This window comes from Pyrgilauda ruficollis, unplaced genomic scaffold (genome assembly GCF_017590135.1).
Source record: "Pyrgilauda ruficollis isolate IOZ18807 unplaced genomic scaffold, ASM1759013v1 scaffold6, whole genome shotgun sequence".
Lineage (NCBI taxonomy): Eukaryota > Metazoa > Chordata > Aves > Passeriformes > Passeridae > Pyrgilauda > Pyrgilauda ruficollis.
Genome location: NW_024527710.1, coordinates 3,462,371 through 3,482,618, shown reverse-complemented (window position 1 = coordinate 3,482,618; position 20,248 = coordinate 3,462,371). Strand labels below are relative to the sequence as shown.

Below are 20,248 nucleotides of genomic sequence, written 5' to 3'. Positions count from 1 at the left end.
TCTTAGCAGATTACATATTCAGCAGTGCAAAAGACATTATGGCTTGATACTATATTAATACATGGTCCAGCATATTAAGATAAAGAAAAATGGATTATGAAGTTGTAAATGTCTTCTTCACAGTTTTTAAATGTTATACCATGCTGAAACTCCCACTACTTATGTTAAAGAACAAAATCTTACAGGCCACATGGCACATCTTGTTTTCATCACATTATGAAATAACAGTCCATAAGAAAATGATAGAAAAAGTAATACGGACATAACAGATCCTAATGCCATAGTTAGGTGAATTAAAAAAATAAAACCAAACAAACCATAATGAGTTGGATTTTTTAAGGCTCTAATGTACAAGAATGTTGATCGTATCCATTCCAAAGCTACACTGACATCCGTGACAGTATGGAGCACTATTTCTGCATTTAAGTGTTCAACAAGGTGCCTGTGCAAGCTAGTGGAAAAAAACAAGAGTTAAGGACATTTGTCAATGAGCAATATAAAAAGTGCTAAAACTAATTTTTGGGAAGAAACAAAATCAAACAAACCCCTCCCCCCAAAACACAACTGTTCACTGTAATCAGTGAAATTGATAGAATACAGTAAAGATTATGTAAGTAATCACAATGTAATTTGTTTATTATGGCATAATGTCTAGCAAGAAAAAAATCAACTGTCAACTGTGAAGTTCCACATTTACTAGAAAACAAAGTTACATAAATTTGAAAGTTACACCACAGACATTCTGTGCTGTTGATATTCTAAATATATTTGAAAAATTAAATGTTAGCAAAATTAAATGAGTAAAATTTCCTATTTTACCTTTTAACGTGCTAACTTTCCTACACAGTTCTCATGATAATCTGTTGACAACAAATATAGTCTAGTATTTTCCAGACTCTATAATCTAGAAATTCAGAGACATGGGCTGTCTTCAATTCCTGCTTTTTGTCTGCAATAAATACTCTTTCAGCTTCCTCAGTTTTCCAGCAGGAATCTAAAACGATTTTTTTTTTTTAGCTTAAGATTCTTTTGGCTAATAAAACAAGAGACCATTAAATACTGAATAGCTTGGCTTTATTTTCCTTAATTCTTTCTTGATTTCTTCTAAATAAGACCAAAGAAGCAGCTCAAAATCCACGTGAAGAAAAACACATTCTGTAGAAATGATGAAGTTTAGCTACTATCCAGAGTCTTATAAAAAAATACTTAGTTACCTGCTCTCTATTATATCAGCACCATTTAACATCTGTATATATCTCTCCCTGGTACTGCAACGGGTCAAAATAACTGCTGTAGCGGTAGTGTCAAACTGAAAAATAAAACCCCAAATAAAAGCTGCTCTTTAGTTCTTAGAAAAAAACACAGCTGAATATGCATCACATACCTGCTGAATCCACTAAAACTCTTTTCTCAAAATCCTGTCTGAAATGGGTATTGTACGCCAGTTTCCTACTTTCTCTCTAATCCCCATTCACTATGCAACCCAAATGTAACCTTCAGATCTTTTTCCACTGCAAGGTGAAGCAGTGATTTTTGATGGACAATACAAAAGCAAACAGATTTCTTTCTCAACAGAAAAGTTACCTAGGAGTAATTTAAGTATTAATAGTCCTTTAAAAACCAAATGCTACACTGGCATTGTACTTTCTTCTGCAAGAATAGCTTCTACTAATTTGCCTATAGACAGCATCAATACAATAAAACATTCACTTACCTGAGGCCTTCCAGCTCTCCCAATCATTTGCAGAATATCAGTTTCACTGTACTCTTGAAACACGCCTCCAACATAATGCATTGTGGATTTTATAACCACCAGGTGTGCAGGCAGATTGACTCCCATAGCTAAGGTGCTAGTAGTAACTACATCAGATCAAAGTATATGAACACCATCAAAATGCCTCGCAGACACTAATCAAACAGAAAATAGGTAACTTAACTCTTGATGCCTAAGTGTTCTTAGTTTCTAGTGGAATCAGTGGGCACCACCAAGAATTTGATGTAGATTACAGACAAGCAGTTGCATAACAGTTTCTGTGTATCTGATTATCAGCATTCATTTGTTCTCATATTCTTTAACAAATTACGTCCCAGATACTTTCACTTAAACATTCCTTTATACTTGGAGATAATCCAGACCATGATCCATGTTCAATATAACAGACACACAATGAAGAAACCTTACTCTTATTTCTTCAAGGCTCTGTATTTGACTAGAGCCATGGCTTCATCTTGCTTAGTAGTGGTCAATATTAAGATTTTTTTTTTAAGTCATCAGTCATTAGCATTGTTTATATCCATGGTACCAAACCAGAATCACCACCAATACTATCACAACACTTTACCAATCCACGCTCGCACACGGAAAACATCAGTCACGTATGTGGCAAGTAACCTTATACTCATGTTTCCTAATTCACTTTCTCTAAAGAATACATGCAGTGGCAAGAATTCAACACAAAAAGCCAGTCATATGGGCCAACTGATATTACTATTCTGCTAGGAAAACAAAGCATTATTGAAATTTTCAATTCATTTGGAAATGAAAATTAAAATTAGTAATTATATTATTTTTTCTTATGATCATTGTAACAGGAAAGAAAAAAATCCACAAATCATTTAGTGTTGTACATGAACCACACAGACAATTCCCCATAGGGGTCTAGATCTTTTTTTTACAGAAAAAGAAAGCCCAGAGGAGATGAGACAATCACATCTCAGATCCCTTCTCATTTCACATAACAACAGATGGAATATTTCTTAGGGACCTCCCCGTCAGTCACAACACATGGGAGTTTGAAAATAGCATCCTGCCCACCTAAGATGCATAAATGTAGACAATTACCTTCAGGGAAGCCACAGTTGCAAAGAAAACATCTTGGAAACTTGGAAGAAAGATTCACTAGCATAGAACTCCACTTCAATGAGAGGGGTTCAATGGTAGGAAAAGGAAATGGACATGGCCAGACCTATATGGACATAGGAGGGGGATGACCTCCATGTGTGGTGAAAAGAAATTCTACGGTCTTTAGTAGTAACAGTGCATATGGATACAGGCTCACTGGATAAAAGTACATGTGAAACACAAAAACACCTCTACCTGGATTTCACAACTTCCAAAGATTAAGCAAACTATAGAACCATAAAATATTACTTCCAAACTTCAATCTTCTCAGGATACATAAATGAAATGTTGGCTTTCTACATTAATTTTACTTACAAAGTACTGGCAAGTCTCCTGCAGTAAAAGCTCCTTCAATTATTTTTCTGTCCGAGATCTCCATACCCGCATGATGATAAGCCACACCATACGTCAACAGGTCTGATAAGGAAATTATTATATACATCATTTAACTAGGTTTTCTCAAGCAAATATTCAATCACAGACCAGAGAAGTTGTAGGTTATATTTACCTCTCAGTTTGGAGTCTTTCAATGAATTTGCAAACCCCTGTAATCTATGCAACACACACAAACAACAACAAAGAAAAACCAAATTAAAAAATATACATTCTTTGGTAATTTTCAACCACCACCTTTCCCATCCTCAAAGAGAACAGACTGACTCTCTGGGGCAGCTATTGCAGCTTTTCGAGCCTGGTCATCTTTCCAAGTGACAATCAACAATCCTTATGTGTTGTTCACATAAAGCAAATAAGATCATATTTTAGGTCCAAAGTCAGGAGTAGCTTCTGCAGCTGCCATGACTGAAGTAAATAATAATTAATATGGCTGTATTTAACAACAGTATCTGATAAAGTAAAGAAACTTAAAACACTGGTAAAGTCACATCCAATTCAACTATTCATATGCTTAATCTTTGCACTACAAAGTCTCAGAGGGCAATAAGAATTAGCATTTTTATGTTTAGAAAGTAGCTTTGAGAAACAACTGCATGTTTGTGAAAGGTATCCTAAAACTCTGAGAAGCAAATAAAACCTCCCAAGAAGAGTGCCAATTTACCAAAAAGAATGTCAACAGTGATGATGATTTTGTTGCACACTCCTGTGCTAGAAACTGTATTAGCTCAACAGCATTCTTCACAGATATCACAGGTTTACTAAAATGCACAAACACTTATTTCCAATTTAAATAGAAAACTACCTTTGTTTCTGTTCTATACTCAGTAGAAATTTAGCATCTTTTGCAAGAACAGAAGCAGCCTGCTGTACTCCTTTTCTTGTGGCACAAAACTATAAATAAAAGATATTTTTTTGAATCAATACTTTCAAGAAAGAAACCATTTCAAACATGACAAAAAAAAGCTGTTGTACCACAAGTGCTGGTTTTTGCTCCGAGTAGGTTTGTATAATGCTAGCTATCTTGTAGTTAAGAGTTAAGTCAAATTTGAATTCTGTCTGATTGTCACTGCAAGGAAAACCAAGCACAATTTTGCGTAGCTTCACTGGTCGTTGATCCTCATCTATTTTCAGGCATACAGCAGGCATCTTATTGTCTGAAAGCCATTCTGCAATCTTTAAAAAAGAAGTAGAACAGAAAAGATAAATTCCTTCTTTTAATTGTGCTCCAGCTCTAACAGCATCACAGAATAATTTACTTAGCTTTTGTCACATGTAAACTAGTAACACATTTTTTTATCACTTAAAATCACAGGTGAGGTTCTGCTTTTTGCAGGACCAATATAATTTGGTCTGAAATCTCAAGTCTGTTGTCATTTGCACATAAGAGGCAAAAATCAAAAGCAGAAATCTAAAACTGAAGCATGTCCATACATGGCTGACATTTCCCTACAGTTGAAGATAATCTTACATTAGCAGCAGCCTCATAGCTGTCTTCAGATGACAGCTTAAAAATTACTATTTTGCTATCAATCTAAAATTGTAATTCCAGACCAATTATATAAAACATAACTCCATTGATCAAAATACAGTTAAAATGTAACTCTTACATCTTGAGTATTTGGGATTGTTGCAGAAACAGCTACAAATCTCAAGGGAGGAACAGTGTGGTGCTTCTCTAAGAATCGCCAAAGAGAAGACTGAATAGTTTTCATCCGACTGACTACAACTTCCAAAGTTGCGCCGCGGCTTTCATCCTTTATAACGTGTACCTATCAGGAATTTTAAAACATGTGCTAAATATTTTCCAGTTACAATCTGGACATGTGCTAAATACATTTAATATTTTCTAAGGTTCCTTTTACCTTAACAAAAGATACAAAAGCAGTGCATAAATCCTCATTCATTTTCTTACCTCATCGATGAGAAACAGTCGCACAAGCTGGACTATAGAGTTGTCTCTCCACCTTCTAGTCATGCTATCCCACTTTTCCTTGGAGGAAAAAAACACATCAAAACAACAACAGAAGATGAAAGATGGTTTAAATGCCAACACATGCCACAACTATAGTACCTGGAGACATGCCTAAACTTCAATAAACCTTTAAACAGAAACAATTAAATGAATTCAAGCTAATGCCATCTATGTTTCATCTGGCACATCAATATATTACTAACTTTTATTTATATGAACTGATAGTGTGTACAGCAGTGTGCAGACAAACAAAAGGATCATAAAATTACTGTGTATTACCAAAAAAAAAAAAAAAAAAAAAAAAAAAAAAAAAAAAAAAAAAAAAAAAAAAAAAACACCATTTTTTAAAAAAAAAAAAAAAAAAAAAAAAAAAAAAAAAAAAAAAAAAAAAAGCATACAATTAGAAGACCACTGAAGACCACTAGTATCTGTTTATTCTAAGTTATTGTAAGAACTGGAAATGAAACCTACAGGTGTAGTGATAATAATGTCAGCATGATGTATTTCAAATAAATCATCCATCAGTGTATCTCCTGTCAATTCCTTGCAGGTGAGTCCTATAGGTCCAAATTTTTCTTTCCAATCATCAAAACGCTGACTGCAGAGAGCTTTTATTGGAGCCACTAAAAACAACAGCAAATAATGAGAATTAAATCAGGAACACCAAATCTTCAACTGTATTAGAAATGTATGCATTTAGTTTCTTTAGTAAGATGCCTTCTTGAATTTAATTTCCCTAATTTTCAGCTTTGCTTCCAGAACCATAAAATCTGTAACTGGTGTTACTGTTCTTATTATCCTACTTCATGTGCACAATGTTGAGCTTTGGGCCCTAGTTATTCCCATAAGCAAGCAGAAACAGAACCCTTTAATTAAGATTATTTATGCTCTCTCTTAATCCTTTATCCTGTTGGGTTTGATTTTCTTTGCAGTACCACATGGAAACAACCATTCAGCTATCAAAGGTTTTCTCACAGATGGAAGAAACCACAGGAAATACATCTTTTCTAATGGAAAATCATACAAATACCAACCTTTTCCCAGTTAAGAATTATTTGAGTATTCTGTATTCAGAGAGCAAAGTGTAAGTAAGAAACCATCCAAGAGCAATAGACACACTTCTATTTCTTCTGGTATTCTATCAAAATCAAATGTACAGTTACGTGTAGGGTCATATGAGGCAGCTAACACAGCAGGTAGCAGTTCTTGTGCTATTCTTGTGAACAGAGTCCTAAAACAATCTACTAATTTTTTTTTCCCTGAGAATACACACTGTATTTTTGCAGACTCTTTTTTTCCAGAAAACAGATGTCATTCTCAATAAGGACTGATATTAACAATACACATAAGGCTATACTAGATGATTCATCTATATGGAAAATGAAGTGAAGTATGTGAAAGAGGCAATCTAAGCATGAGCCCTAAACAGCCCTAGTATAATAGATCTTGCAGTGATTACATTCCAGGTTAGTTAGAGGCACTGGAATATGAATTATTTCTGCATATTAGCTCACAAATGATCTCTAAAATGAAGAAATTTGAAGAACCAGTCTCTGCTTCAGAAAGAGGTGTAAAATCTCATAAGAGTATCAGAGAAGTAATTAGCTCCAGAAAATTGATTAAGCTACCAGCAAGTAATTCACAAAATCACAAAGCTAATAATCTCCATCAATACAAGAACGTGAGAAGCAAGTGACTGCTCCTGGAACTACAGTCACCAGTCCTTTGATATAAAGCTACTGGAAAACAACTCCACAGAACGACCGCAAGCTAACTCACATATATGGGGCCGCTGATGAACCACGCACCAGGGCTCACACCAGCAGGACGTAGGCTGATCACCACCTCTGTTCTAACATTCAGAAAACTGACAAGTCTCATTCTCCATCACTGTGGAATCCGGAAAGGTCAGCAGATTTAACACCACTAGCAGCTAACTGCTTCCTTACTGACAGTTCCAACAAACCAAGTTGTAGTAATTTTACCACAGCAAGTGGAAACTATTACCATACACTCAAACTGGTCCAGCTGACAGAGAACCTGTAGCACATGCCTGCTTCTAAGATCAGTACACAGTAAACTCTAAAGCAACACTAGCTTTATTGTAAGAAGTTGAACAAAATCGAATAGAAAAACAAATATGAAGCTTTTGTAAATATAAGGATAAAACCTTTAATAACAAGGCTGACAAGCATGTATGAATAAATTAAAACTGGGACAAAATCACCAATTTCATCAAATTTACACAATATTAACTCAGTTCTCTAGGAAGGAAAGAAAAGAAGTGTAACTGGTGTGAGTATCTTCAAGTATTTTCATATTTCTACACAGATCAGTTAAATTCATGAAGATCACAGTTCTGGTGCCTTTGAGGTAGTATCCAGAAAACAGCAGGAAACTTTGCCAGGTAAGCGACTACTGGAAAATTTGATCCTCATCTGAGAGCAACAGCCAGCCATACAAAAGATAGTGCCGGCCAGAAACCATGCACTAAGAATTTATTTTAGTTTCCTTTGCTTCTTCCTTACCTTTTTGTGTACATCTCGCCTTCTTGGAGGACAAACTTCTACAGGATTTTCTAATTTTTATTTGTATAGGCAATGCTGAACACTACAATTACACAGTGCTGTTAAATACTAATAACAGTTTCAATGGTACCACAAATAAACACTAAACCAACTTTTTAAAGAATGAAGCAGGTTGAAATATCTTAATGTATTTAATCTCAATATTATTCCTGGACTCACACCAGATCTCTGCATTCCCAGAATGACATGTTCTGTTCTGTCACCAAAATGTTTCAAGCTGCATAATACTTACTGTAAACAACTTTAATATTTAACCAAGGCAGTGGGGCTTCCATGAGTAATCTGGTAATAGCTAGTTCGAACATTACAGTCTTTCCAGAGCCAGTTGGAGCACAAATCACAAAGTTCCTATCCGTATATAAAAGCTAGGAAAGAATTGCCAAGTCCTGTTAAGTGTTCAATAATGACAAATGAAAGGTTTGCATAACTGTGCTTCCTCTCCACACATTTTATCCTCCACCATCTTAGAAGCCAAGTGTGTCCATGTGAAGCTCCCTCAATTTCCTCTGACAAGGTCTTCCCTCCTTCCTCCTCCGCAGCGCCACTCACCCACCCTTCCTCCTCCTTGCAAATATATTACCAATCTGTATGCTGAACTATAATTCTCATCTTAACATAAACGTATTTTAAACTGAGAAAAACACTTTTTAAAGTTCTTCTGGTCTCTTCTCCCAGCTAAGCACAACCCTGATAAACTATTCCAGGAAGAGGTTCTAGATATATTATAGTATTCTAATCCCTTTTATGCTCTGAATATCAAAGTACCACTTAAATTTATCTACAAAGAACTACTTGCAGCTGCAGTTTATGTTCCATACTTACATCATCCAAAGCTTTTGACTGTGCATAGTTAAAATATGGAAACTCCTTAAAAATACTTCTAAATTGGGTTGCTTGAGAGTATTAAGGAATTTAAAATACTAGAGCATAAATTATAAAATTTTAGGAATGTAAATGCATCTTGTTCTTGCAATCTAAATGCAAACTTAAAACATACCACAATATTACACAGGCTTGTAAAAAGTTCCCCCAAAAGTAACCTATTAAATTAGTCAGTAGTTTCAGATTCTTGGTGCGCCGTATATTCCTTATCACTGGAAAAACCACAACCTATTTAAGAGGTCTCAGGATTATACCAATAATCAAGAACCTCCTCCCTGGCATAGGCTTCATGGCATGGCAGACAATTATGGAATGTGAAGCTGCAAAGGACAAACCAGATAAATGAACCAGCACAACTCTGCTGTTAGCCTATCTAAGGTGTTAGCAGTCACATAATATTTGTAATACAACAAATACAAATTATTTAGCATAATACTGTATGCCCAGACATAACAGTAGCAAAAAATTCACCAATGATCACTTTTTAAATGGTTTTAAAGATATTTTTCAGTTGCCAATAACGCATGTTCTTCAGACAACATTCTTATCTAAAAGATGCAGGAGATGAAAAGGGAGCATTGCTAGGTTCCAGCTCCAGAGGAGTGAGCTGATCCCTGGACTTGCAGAGCAGCCACATGAGCAGCCTGACTGTGAGCATCTCCTCAGGCTGAGGGTGAGCACAGGCAGGTGTGACACCCACAGCAACAATGAACTGCCAAGGCCTCAGATCCATGTCACATTAAATGACTACAAAGGAAAAGATACAGGAGTAAAGCAAGAAATAAAAGCAGTTCAAAATGGGTAAAGAAAAGCAAATAACATTAGAATAAAGAAAATAAGGATTTTTTTAAGAAAATCTTTAAAATCCCTGCTCTAAATAAGTGATTTCTTTTTATGCTGCAAAGAATTAATGATCCTTAACTGGTAAATTCACAACAATGGAATCCTTAATAATTTTTTTCACTGTGACTTTTTAAAGCTATTTACATGAATTTAAGGTGCCGAAATGTAGACATTTCCTCTTCCTGACATTTAACCTACCATTTGACAGGTTCCTAGAAACAAAGTATTGAAAAGAGTGTGTAAAAAACCCAGAAGTCTGATAGATATAGATGAATGCTTGATTTTATTTCATGTTCAAGGCAGGGCCAAGAAGCAAGAAAATGATGGTAAAATCTGCTTAAAGAATGGAAATACGGTATAGGCACACTACAACATAGGTACAGACCAACAAGGAATACATTAAGTTAATTTTCTTCTAAGAAAATGGGGTAGAAAGTAAGATACAGTTTTCCTAATAAGCCTAAATAATAATTCATTTTTCCTTTATTTAAAGTTTATGGAGATATATGTGTATATGTGTATTTGTATAGAAAATGTCTGAAATACATATTATGCATATTAAAATTTTACATTTTATATTTTAAAAAGAAAGTTTTAAGGATAAAATTTGAACATTTGAAATAAGAACAAGCTTTCTTAGGAATGAATGATCTACATACAAGTTGTCGTATCTTCATTCTTGCTTTGGAAGTTAAAAGGATAAACAGCTCTTGAACCTTTGATTCCCAGCATTATGCTACAAATTGAAACTATTATAATGTAATGCATTAATTTCTATGGCTACAAATCAAACACTAATTTTGCAAATGTAAAAGCACTGCAATAAAATCAGGAAAACCAGATCCAGCAAATACAAGAAGGATACGTATTTCTGTAACAGCCCTCAAAATTTCCAATTTTCTTCCTGTAGTTCCTAAAGAAGTAAAAATAGTACATTTATAAAATAAAATTCATTTTCAACCAATAACCATGAAAAGTATCTTCCTGACCCCAAGCTGTGTGTTCTGTAAGGAGCTTCAAGGCTGCAACAAGATCCAGGTGATAGAAGGGAGAAGATGGGATAGGACAGGGAGGTCACTAGCTCATCATTTAAAAAAGCCATAGTGGTGGCCCTTTCATGAACTCACTCCAGTTTAAGGGTGCCTTGCATGTACCACTGACTAGAACTTGATGCAGTATCTAGTTGTGGTCTCAAAAGTGCCAAGGGAGGGATAATCACTTTTCTAAACTTCCTAGCTTTGTTAACAAAGCCCAGGATGCTGGTGGCCTTTGTTACTGCTGGGACACACTGCTCACTCAAGTTCAGCAAGCTGCTCACCAGGCCCCGGGCACTCTTCCACGAGCTGCCCTCAGTCAAACCATCCCAGAGGAACCAGGGGTTCTTCTCTTTCCCTGGGGCAGGACTGTGGATTTGTACCTGCTGAATTTGATGAGACTGCTGTCAGCTCCCTCCTGCAGAGCACACCCCTGCAGTACTGCCCTTGCTGCTGGCCCGTGGACAGTGTGACCAGTGCACCACCACCCTCTGAGCCCAGCCAACCCTTTTACAGCAGGCAGTTGCTGATGCACTCCTCGCGCCCTGCATGGGTACCAGAGTGCTGTGTAAGTGGTTTCTCAGCCACTGTGTGGTATGAAAACCCCTGCTGAAGGCAAAGTGAATGGTATCCACTGCTGTCCCCTCACCCACAAATTGAATCTCCACTGCTCATAAGGCAATGAGACAGGAATCTCGCTTTTCATTCCTGACCTGCTTCCAAATCCCATCCTAAGCCACCGCTCTGCCCTGTATTTTTCTGCTAGAACTAATTTTCTACTCCATATTTCTGTAGTAGTCAGGCACACAAGGTACATTCCACAGATGTGTCATGTCCCAGAAAGTTTAAAATCTAGAAATAAACTGCACTTACTTAAAAACTATTAAAGGTTAAAAATAATTTCTAAACCATATATTTTATAATTTCATCAAAATCTCACCACTTCCCTCCATTTTCTAAGTATCTCTGACTTAAAATATATTTCTACAAAGACACAAATATCAGCCACACCACAAATAAACACTTAATTTTCAATTTCTGTTTTCAAACTCTTTACCACACAAAGGGACAAGGCTGTTTTTTTTCAAATTGCTGAGGGGATGTGAAATGACATTTTCAAAAAGGTTTACATGACTTAGCACATCTGAAAATGTGAATCTTCCTCATAAATTGTTTAGCCAGTTCATGCTGAACAACAATGCAATCAAGTTCCACAGGACTGCAATACATTCTATCAATTTTAGCCAGTTATCTCACCTTGAGCTGGTGGGAAATGTTCTTCACTCTACCTCAGATCTTGGATACTCTTTATTATTATATACCAAAGACAGACAATGGACTATTTTTCTTGACATAGAATAAAAATAATTACCTGTGATATCCAGAATCTCTGAAGCATTAGAAAATGATTGAATTTTAATTCCATTTTCAGACACAATCTCCTCATTATTTACCCTATGCAAAGTAAAATCTGAGTCTTTAGTTATTGGAGCATGATGATTATTTCTCAAAAAACCTTCTTTTGTCACTTCTTTCATGTTTTCACTTGTATTTAAGTAAGTACCAATTTCTTTCACATCAACAGAACCGGCTTTAAATTCTGTATTTTTATGCACATTGCCAGACTTTTTAAATAAGCTGTAAAAGATCCAGAATTTTCATTACCTTGTTGTCATGTCACAGTTTATCTAATATTTGAAAAATACTAGATATAGACTTGTATTAGCAAACTATTATTAGAACTAATAAGATAAATAGTAAATTGTATCTAACGTAATCTGACCTAAAGACTCCTTTCAAGATACATTTTAACTTCATTTTCATTCCAGAAAGAACATGAAAGAAATTGCTTGTCCAGATGGGCTCTGACTCCTAATAGCAGACTAATTCTGAGTTTCTGCATCATTAAAACCAATAGAGACATCCAGGTTCTGAGGAATGGGAGGAGCTGGACACAGAAGAGCAGTTTATTGATAAAATCTCTCCTCCCAGGCAGCACTGAAATCACACTGAGAACTGCTCAAGGTATTCCTGACTAGCTGACCTCTGCTCAGAAAAGCAAATGATCTCAGCCTTCGTCCTTGTCACCATGCAGATAAAGAATTCAGAGCAGTATTTTCCAAAAGCTTTGTTACCTAGAAAATTATTAAAAATTTAAGCAACAAACCAATGCTTACTTTTCTCATGAATGAGGCTGAGCTCAGGACTCACATTTAATTAAAGTACTAAAATATTGCCAAAAAGAAACATTTTTTTCCTTATACTGAAAGAATTAGCATCTGGAGCCTGCTAAAGTACCTTCAATTGAAGGATCCCAAACTTTGTGTTCAACAGATTTATCTAAAATAATAATATGATTCTGACAGTGATAAACTGACTAGACACATACCTTTTTCTTAATGTTGAATGCACACTCTCATCATCACTGTTTTCACTTAATGCTTTATTTTGCGGTTGCTGAGAAAAATCTATCATTCTTTTAGATTTATTTTCATCAAAGGAGAGAAAAGATGAAACCACTTTCAGATTTTCACGCTGAAAACTAATTTTATCTCTTTCTCCTGGACTTAATTGTAGGACTTCTTTTTCAGGGGCTATGCCAAAATGAACAGGTGCTGATGATTTATCTTCTACTTTTTCTGTGTTACTCTTACATTGCTGTATAAACTTCTCGTGCTTTCTTCCTTCTACAGAAACTATAAATTATTATTTCATTAATATTCATATTCTTATTCACAGTCATTTAATCAAGTATCTTTCACATCGAATCAGCCAAATTCACATCTATTATACAGACTGATATTTCTACCTTATTGCAAGAACTTTAGTGTGTATTTTATGACTTATGCTAATGAATGTAATGCATGCACTATCAATTAAAAAGTTATAAAAACAAGGTCCCTTTCTTTCCTCCATATGCAAAGTAAAGGATAAAAACTATTGTTCAGAACCACGAAATAGTTTATATGACAGAACTCTTCACCCTGTCCCAGAATACAGATGGTCTTTTAAAAAAATGACACAATGACCAGGCCCAAAGTTCCTGCTACAAACAGCTGAGATAAACACTGCAATCTCAACAGTCAGAACTGGTACTGATGTTGGTGACAGGCTGGTTTCATAACCCTCCTGGTTAATTATCTCGTTTTGCAGGGTTAATTCTCAGTAGAATCAGTGTCCTGACCTGGCCGACCAGATCAACAAGCATAGCTGTTGGCAACAGCAAGGGAAAGGCACCAACAGAAATAAGCAACTAAATGCAACAAGATAACAAAACAGCTCTATTTTGTTGTCTTAATTTCAATGTTACCCATCTAGAAACTCAAAATTACAATGCCCTGTTTGTGACATAATCCCAACAGTTCTAATTCTACAAACATCAAAAAGCTTATTTGAGTAAGTAGCTCTTAATGGAATTATTCTTGCATAAAGCAGAAAAAAACACACCTTCTGTTTTACTAGAATCCCTAAATAGAGAATATTATAAATCAGCACAGCAGCTAAGAAATGCACAAATCTAGTTGACAGAGATAAAGCAATGACATTCTTTAAAATGAACTTCCTTAAAATAATCCTGAATGTCTAGGAATATGCCACTTAGCAGCAATTAATGCCCAGATTCAAATTTGGCTGCCTGAACAATTTGATTAAAGCCCCAAAAAGGGGAAGTAAAAAGTGAGTTTCATATAAACTCTCTGTTCCTTGGGTGGCAGACAGGCCATCAGATCCATGTGACAACATTATGCTCTTACAGCCACTTCACACTGTGTTACAATGCTTTGTGAAACAATGTGCAGTAACTGAAATTCTGATGACACTTCTTACCTTGCACACTTCTGCACAGTAAACCTGTGGCATGTTTATGCCTAAAGAAGACTGTTATGCTTCTGGCACATCTAACACCATCATTCTCAACTCAAATGCCTTCTGTGTCTCTACTTGCATACCTGGAATATTTCATATTTCACAGCAAAAGAGGAATGATCTGTCACACTAATCATTTGTTGAGTAATTTAAATCAATGTCAAGTAATATTTGACACTGTCTGACACTAGTTGCACTTTGCAGTGTTAGGTTTATGGGTGGACTTGATCATCCTAAACATCTTTTCCAACTGTTGCAATGATTCTGCAATTCTAGTCTCTGATACTTAACCCATATGAGTGTTAGCTGAGTTTTTTTCCAGTTCCCTCTGTAACTCCTCTGCAGCTGGAATTTCAGCAATAGCTGGAGCAGGTGCAATAAACCAAGTCTTATGATCTTCATTTTCCAGACACCTATTTTTAACACACAAATGTGAGGTAAAAGCATTTTTTGAGCACCCTCCACAACTATTAGCTCAAAATCACTAGTCATAAATAACCTAACTTCTGCTAACCCTTATTTCTTATAGCTCTAAGATACACCTGCATCACTGAATGTGCTTGGAGAAACATTTCAAAGTATGGGTTATGGAACCAGAAATTTCTAGCCCCACATTTCTATCAACGGATGAAAAAGTGAGCCATAAGAAAAAACACTGCTACAAAATTATTCCGTTTGGAAAACAATTATCTATATCTAATAATAAAGATTTACCTTTGTCTCATATCTGGTTTTTCATAAAATAAATTATCCAGTGAAAAGACCATGTCTGCAGAGTTGAACATTTTTAGATCAAATGTGAAGTCTCTTAGTCTGCAATGGGCAGCACAAGAAAATGTAAAACTGAAATTACTAGACTTGAACCTAAAGCAATACGAAGTTTATTAGTTCTAAGTGCCAATATTTAGTTTCTATATTGTTTTCTTTTAGAGCTCTTGACTGCATTCCTAATCATTCTTCAAACAGAGATTCTCTCTCCTGATAAAATACTGCTTCTGCTAAAAAAGCCCTATAGGGCAGCACTTGAAGCAGCCTTTACTATCACGACATATCTGGGAAGAAAAAGTGGGTAGGAATGAAGATCCAGATAAAGTTTATGTGAAAGTTTTTAAATTCTAAGAAGAAAGCTAAAATTCAGCCTAGAGAAGGCTAGAGAAGAGGAGACTAAGGGGACACACCACATTCTTCCACTTCCTCATGCAGGGAAGAGATGGGCAGGCACTGATCTCTTCTCTGCAGTGACCAATGACAGGACCCAAGAGAGCGGCCTGAAATTGTGTCAGGGGTGGTTTAGGACGGACATTAGAGAAGGGCTCTTCCCCCAGAGGGTGTTTGGGCACAGGAACAGCTCCCCAGGGCAGTGGTCACAGCAGCAGCCTGACAGAGTTCCAGAAGTGTTTGGATAATGCTCTCAGGCACAGGGTGTGACTCTTGGGGTGTCCTGTGCAGGGCCAGGAGTTGGACTCGATGATCCTTGAGCCCCTTCCAACTCAGCTTTTTCTGGGATTATTTTATACAACTGCAGCCAATAATGTTTTTCTCCAATTGCTTTGTTAAGATCACAGTCTGTCAAATTTTTGCAAAACAAAATTATACTGTTATCTAAAAAAGTAAAGTTATACTGCTACCCCAAAAATTATTCTAATTTACAAGCAAATTAGACTTTTTTAAACATACATGCAAATTGCTTACCTGGATAATTGGAGTATGGGCCCACCACCTTAAAGTTGTTAGCAGGTTTGTTCTGAAACAGCAGGACCAGAGATTATTTCTAAATTATTTATTGTATATATCAGTATTAAAAATACTCCAGCTAATTTCAGTGGTTTTCATTTAGCACCATCTGTGGGCATTAGAAATGCTTCTTTATGCCTTTCTGTTGAAAAGTTTTACAGCTCTTAATTTTGCTTGAGGACAACTTTAAAAAGCAATGACCTTACTAAAAGGATACCACACAGATGATTTCATGAGTCAAAAACCTGAGACTCACCGAAACAAATGATAAAATACAAATTAAGTTTATAAAGTTCAATAAAGGCCAACTCTGGAGGTAAAATAACAAAGCAAACCTTTCTTCTTTATCTACAGAGATAAAACCAAAGGTGACACTTCTTTTGTACTCCAGCGTCTCATTAGTAATATATTTAAAGGATCTTTAAGAGTGCTTTGCAAATAGGCTTCAGGTTTCCTTAATTACTGTAGACTGTCAGCTGTGAATCAAAAATTTTAAAAGCACTTTTCTTTTATAGAATCTATAAACCTCCAAATATTCCAGAGAGAGGTTTCAAATTAAATAAAGGAAAACATTTCATAATACCAGAATATGGAGCATGTGATCAAAACTATCTGTGAACACAGTGAAGACTTCAAACAAAAAAATCTGCCAATGCCCCCTTTACACACTGTAAGTCTGCAGCATCACATATACCAATTTCTGGCACTCCCTCACTGCCAGGTTTTGCCACTTTCCCCTTCATATTAATAAATACAGAATTTAGAAATCACACTGATAAATCTAACAAAGGTGTTTAATTTTGCCTCCATGCTTTTACTGTCAGTAATCTCAAGCAAGAACTCTCAGGCTTGGTATCAGTAGTGGCAGTAGAAAGTATCTGTGAGGAGCACTAATCAAGATGCCATTGAAGAAGTAATAATCTGTGTTAGTGCCTATCCAAGTGAATAATCACTGCTCCATCAGCTACAAGGAGCTACAAATACTGCACACCAGTATGAAATGGTTTTCCCACCTCAGGAGGGGAATCATCAAATGTGATTATGCTACTTCCATTTAAGAGTCTGGATTTATGATTCCCATTCTTGAGCAGCCTTTGTTATGCACAATGTTTGATCTCCCGGGCCCCTGCTCTGCTCTCCATGTTAATTTTTTCCTTAGATTAATAGACCAGCTCTATTAATCCCAATTGCTTGATAATATAAATAACAGGTATCGTGGTCATTCTACAAGACTGGAAATCTAAAAGAAACACACTCCTTTATGCAGCTGTCCATTCACCCACCTGTTCCACCTGTGAAACAGTGAAAAGTTTCTCAGACTTTTAAAGAAAAAGAAAGAAGCAAAAAAAAAGGCGGGTGTGGGAGTGCTGGGAGGAGCCAAAAACGTTTCCAAGATGGCCAGGAAACAAAGCGTCTTTTCCACATGCTCAGTACTCTTGGATTCCACAGGGAAAATGCATATTCCACATGGCAGAATGAGGGCGTAGGTGTTCGCAGGAGCAGCACAGACCACTGAATCACGTTTACTGAGAGGTGTTTGCCAAGTCCTGGGAGCAAAGACCTCTCGTGTGTATCTGCTTTAACAAACACCTTACTGCAAACACTGCAGGCCATGAGGGAATTTGCTCAGTTTTGAAGCCATCTTACTTTTCACCTTCTAAAACAAATCCTTTCCTCAGTACACTTATTTCATCACAATGCTGTCTCCAGGGGCCCAAAGTGAAGGTCACAACCTTCAAGGGTGCTGACCCATACAAACCGCAACTGCCCGGTGCCCCGAGCGCATCCCCGGCTCACTGCGCTGCTCCCCGAGTCCTGCGAGGTCCTGAGGCCCTCACGGCCAGGCTGCCGCCCCCTCACCGAGGAACGAGAACGCCGCGGCTCCCGCCTCACCAACAGCGCCTCCCGCCGCTTCCACCGCGCAAAATGGCGGCGCGGGGGGCCGCGCGCTGCAGCCGCCTCAGCGGGGCCGGCGGCGATGGCGGCCGAGCCCGCCCCGCGCTGTGCGCGCCCGGCGCTCCCTCAGCGGCTCCCGCGCTCCCTCAGCGGCTCGGCACCCCCTCAGCGGCTCCCGCCGAAGCGAAATGGAGGGTGCGGGCCCGCCTCACGCCCGCTGCCTGCCCTCTGAGGGGTGGCCCGGGAGCGGCGCCTGACAAAGCCCCTACTCGGAGGTCCTCTAATGGGAAAGAATTGGCCTAAATTTCCCCATAAAAACTGCCGGAGAGGAATGTGTAGACACTCCAGTGGTGCTGGATTTAGAGCTTGTCCAAGCATGGATTTATTGGGAATTACTCTCTTGAGAAGTCCTTATTCACTTCAACCCTGATGTCAATTGGAAAAGGCAGCTGATTCCTGAACCATACAACTCAGTTAGGAAAATGATTCCTGCAGGAAGAAATAAAGACAGCAAAAATATTGATCCTTTTAGTGGATTTTTGAAAATAATAAGGTTTTTTTCCTTGCTGTTCAAGTGATACAACAAAATTCTTCAAGTTATATGAATTGAAACAATATGACAAAGTATTTGTAACATGCAGAATTAGGTCACATACCCCACTCCTCCCTGAAATACTGCAGCATAAAATTCTGGACTTGCCATTAGAGCATAGCTTTTGAACTAGCAAATTTTCAGTAAATGGCACAACTGTCTAAGAAAGTCTAAATGTTAAGCTTCATGACATTCAACAAATACTATAGAGGCAGCTACTGTAAATATGTATTTCCTCATACATAAATAGATGAAAAGGAGAATATTTTCTCAAATATTGATTGATTTTAACATAAATAATTTTTATTTAATCAACTTTTTTGTTTTTCTTTCTTGAAAATATTAATTTTTAACTTTCAAATTCTTACACCTTGTGTATATTTACTTAATGTGTGTTCACTCAAGTTATGCAAGCCCAGGTCAATTAAGACCCAGGTCAATGCAAGAAATGTTATGTTTATTTTTACTATCCAGTGTATATTCATGTCTTTGTTTATTCTTTTAAAAGACTTGCATCAGAATTGGGTCATATTACAATATTCCAAATTTTATACCACACGTTTAAATGCTTTAACCCACCTCCCCATCTAATTACTGGGCAGACAGCCAAAGGTGAGAAGCACTTCATTCCTGCTTCCAACATGACAGGATCTTGGCCAGCACAGAATAACAAAAGATTTTATAAGGAGCTTAGCATACAATCAGGATTGATAATGAACCCATTGTCTGAAATTAGATTCTGAAGCCATCAATCTTATTCAGTAATCTGAATAAAAGTGGGAAAATGTTTGTGCATAAGCATGCAGAAAGCATTCATTTTTTTGCTTACAATAAATTCTGAAACCAGAAAGCATTTTTCCTTCTTACTATTAGTGAATGCCTTCTTTGATTCTGGCCTCAGGCAAGTTTCCATCTTGGTTCACAACATCTGCTTTTAGCTGACCAGACTTTAATGTTTAAAGCCGTAATACAAACAGTTCATTTTTTAAAGCTGTTTTTTTCTTCAATTCCTTTCCCTAGGTGACATCTCCCTCAACACACACACACAAATCACATAAAATATATAGCAAAGCAGTCTCTCAACTGCTCTGAGACAGTTTAATTTTTGATTTTCCCCAAGCCTAACATCTGATCTGCCATATGTTTTGAGTCTTTCCAGCTCATGGAGATCACATACTAAGTCATAAACTTGCATGTTCTGGAGCAACACAACTAGAAAATCAGGAGCACCAGACATTGGTCAGTGATCCATATGAGAACAGAATAATTCTCATACTTGGTAAATACAGAGCTGTTAGAACATTCAGTTTTCTCCAGGACCTACAAACTGAACAAATCAGTGACAAATTAAGTGTAGAAAAGCAGGAAGATGAAAGTGAGCTCACAATCAGTGGTGACTTCTCTCAGTTTCCTTTGTTGGGCTTTATCCACAATTTCTGAGACGTGACAAAACCACTGGTCTCTAAAAATCACCCTTGCTCATGGCAGAAATTCCTGGGAGAGGCATGCAATCACAGGCAACCCTTGAACTGCATGACTTTTATC

The 20,248-nt window shown here is 36.9% G+C and overlaps 1 protein-coding gene across 1 annotated transcript in view; it reads right to left on the bottom strand.

Annotated features, from left to right (window-relative positions):
• HFM1 (helicase for meiosis 1) overlaps positions 1-18,003 on the bottom strand; it is a 35,246-nt gene extending 17,243 nt beyond the window's left edge. Inside the window, exons 1-19 of the mRNA XM_041483218.1 lie at positions 17,975-18,003; positions 16,174-16,225; positions 15,196-15,294; positions 14,773-14,894; positions 13,007-13,313; positions 11,990-12,255; positions 10,449-10,496; positions 8,681-8,751; positions 8,091-8,223; positions 5,742-5,893; positions 5,211-5,288; positions 4,906-5,067; positions 4,271-4,471; positions 4,101-4,189; positions 3,411-3,454; positions 3,218-3,319; positions 1,715-1,860; positions 1,215-1,309; positions 318-451 (exon numbers count right to left, since the gene is read on the bottom strand). Coding sequence (XP_041339152.1) covers positions 318-451; positions 1,215-1,309; positions 1,715-1,860; positions 3,218-3,319; positions 3,411-3,454; positions 4,101-4,189; positions 4,271-4,471; positions 4,906-5,067; positions 5,211-5,288; positions 5,742-5,893; positions 8,091-8,223; positions 8,681-8,751; positions 10,449-10,496; positions 11,990-12,255; positions 13,007-13,313; positions 14,773-14,894; positions 15,196-15,266 — 2,221 coding nt within the window. The 5' untranslated portion in view covers positions 15,267-15,294; positions 16,174-16,225; positions 17,975-18,003. The remainder of the gene's footprint in view (positions 1-317; positions 452-1,214; positions 1,310-1,714; positions 1,861-3,217; positions 3,320-3,410; positions 3,455-4,100; positions 4,190-4,270; positions 4,472-4,905; positions 5,068-5,210; positions 5,289-5,741; positions 5,894-8,090; positions 8,224-8,680; positions 8,752-10,448; positions 10,497-11,989; positions 12,256-13,006; positions 13,314-14,772; positions 14,895-15,195; positions 15,295-16,173; positions 16,226-17,974) is intronic.
• Positions 18,004-20,248: the final 2,245 nt, after the last annotated feature.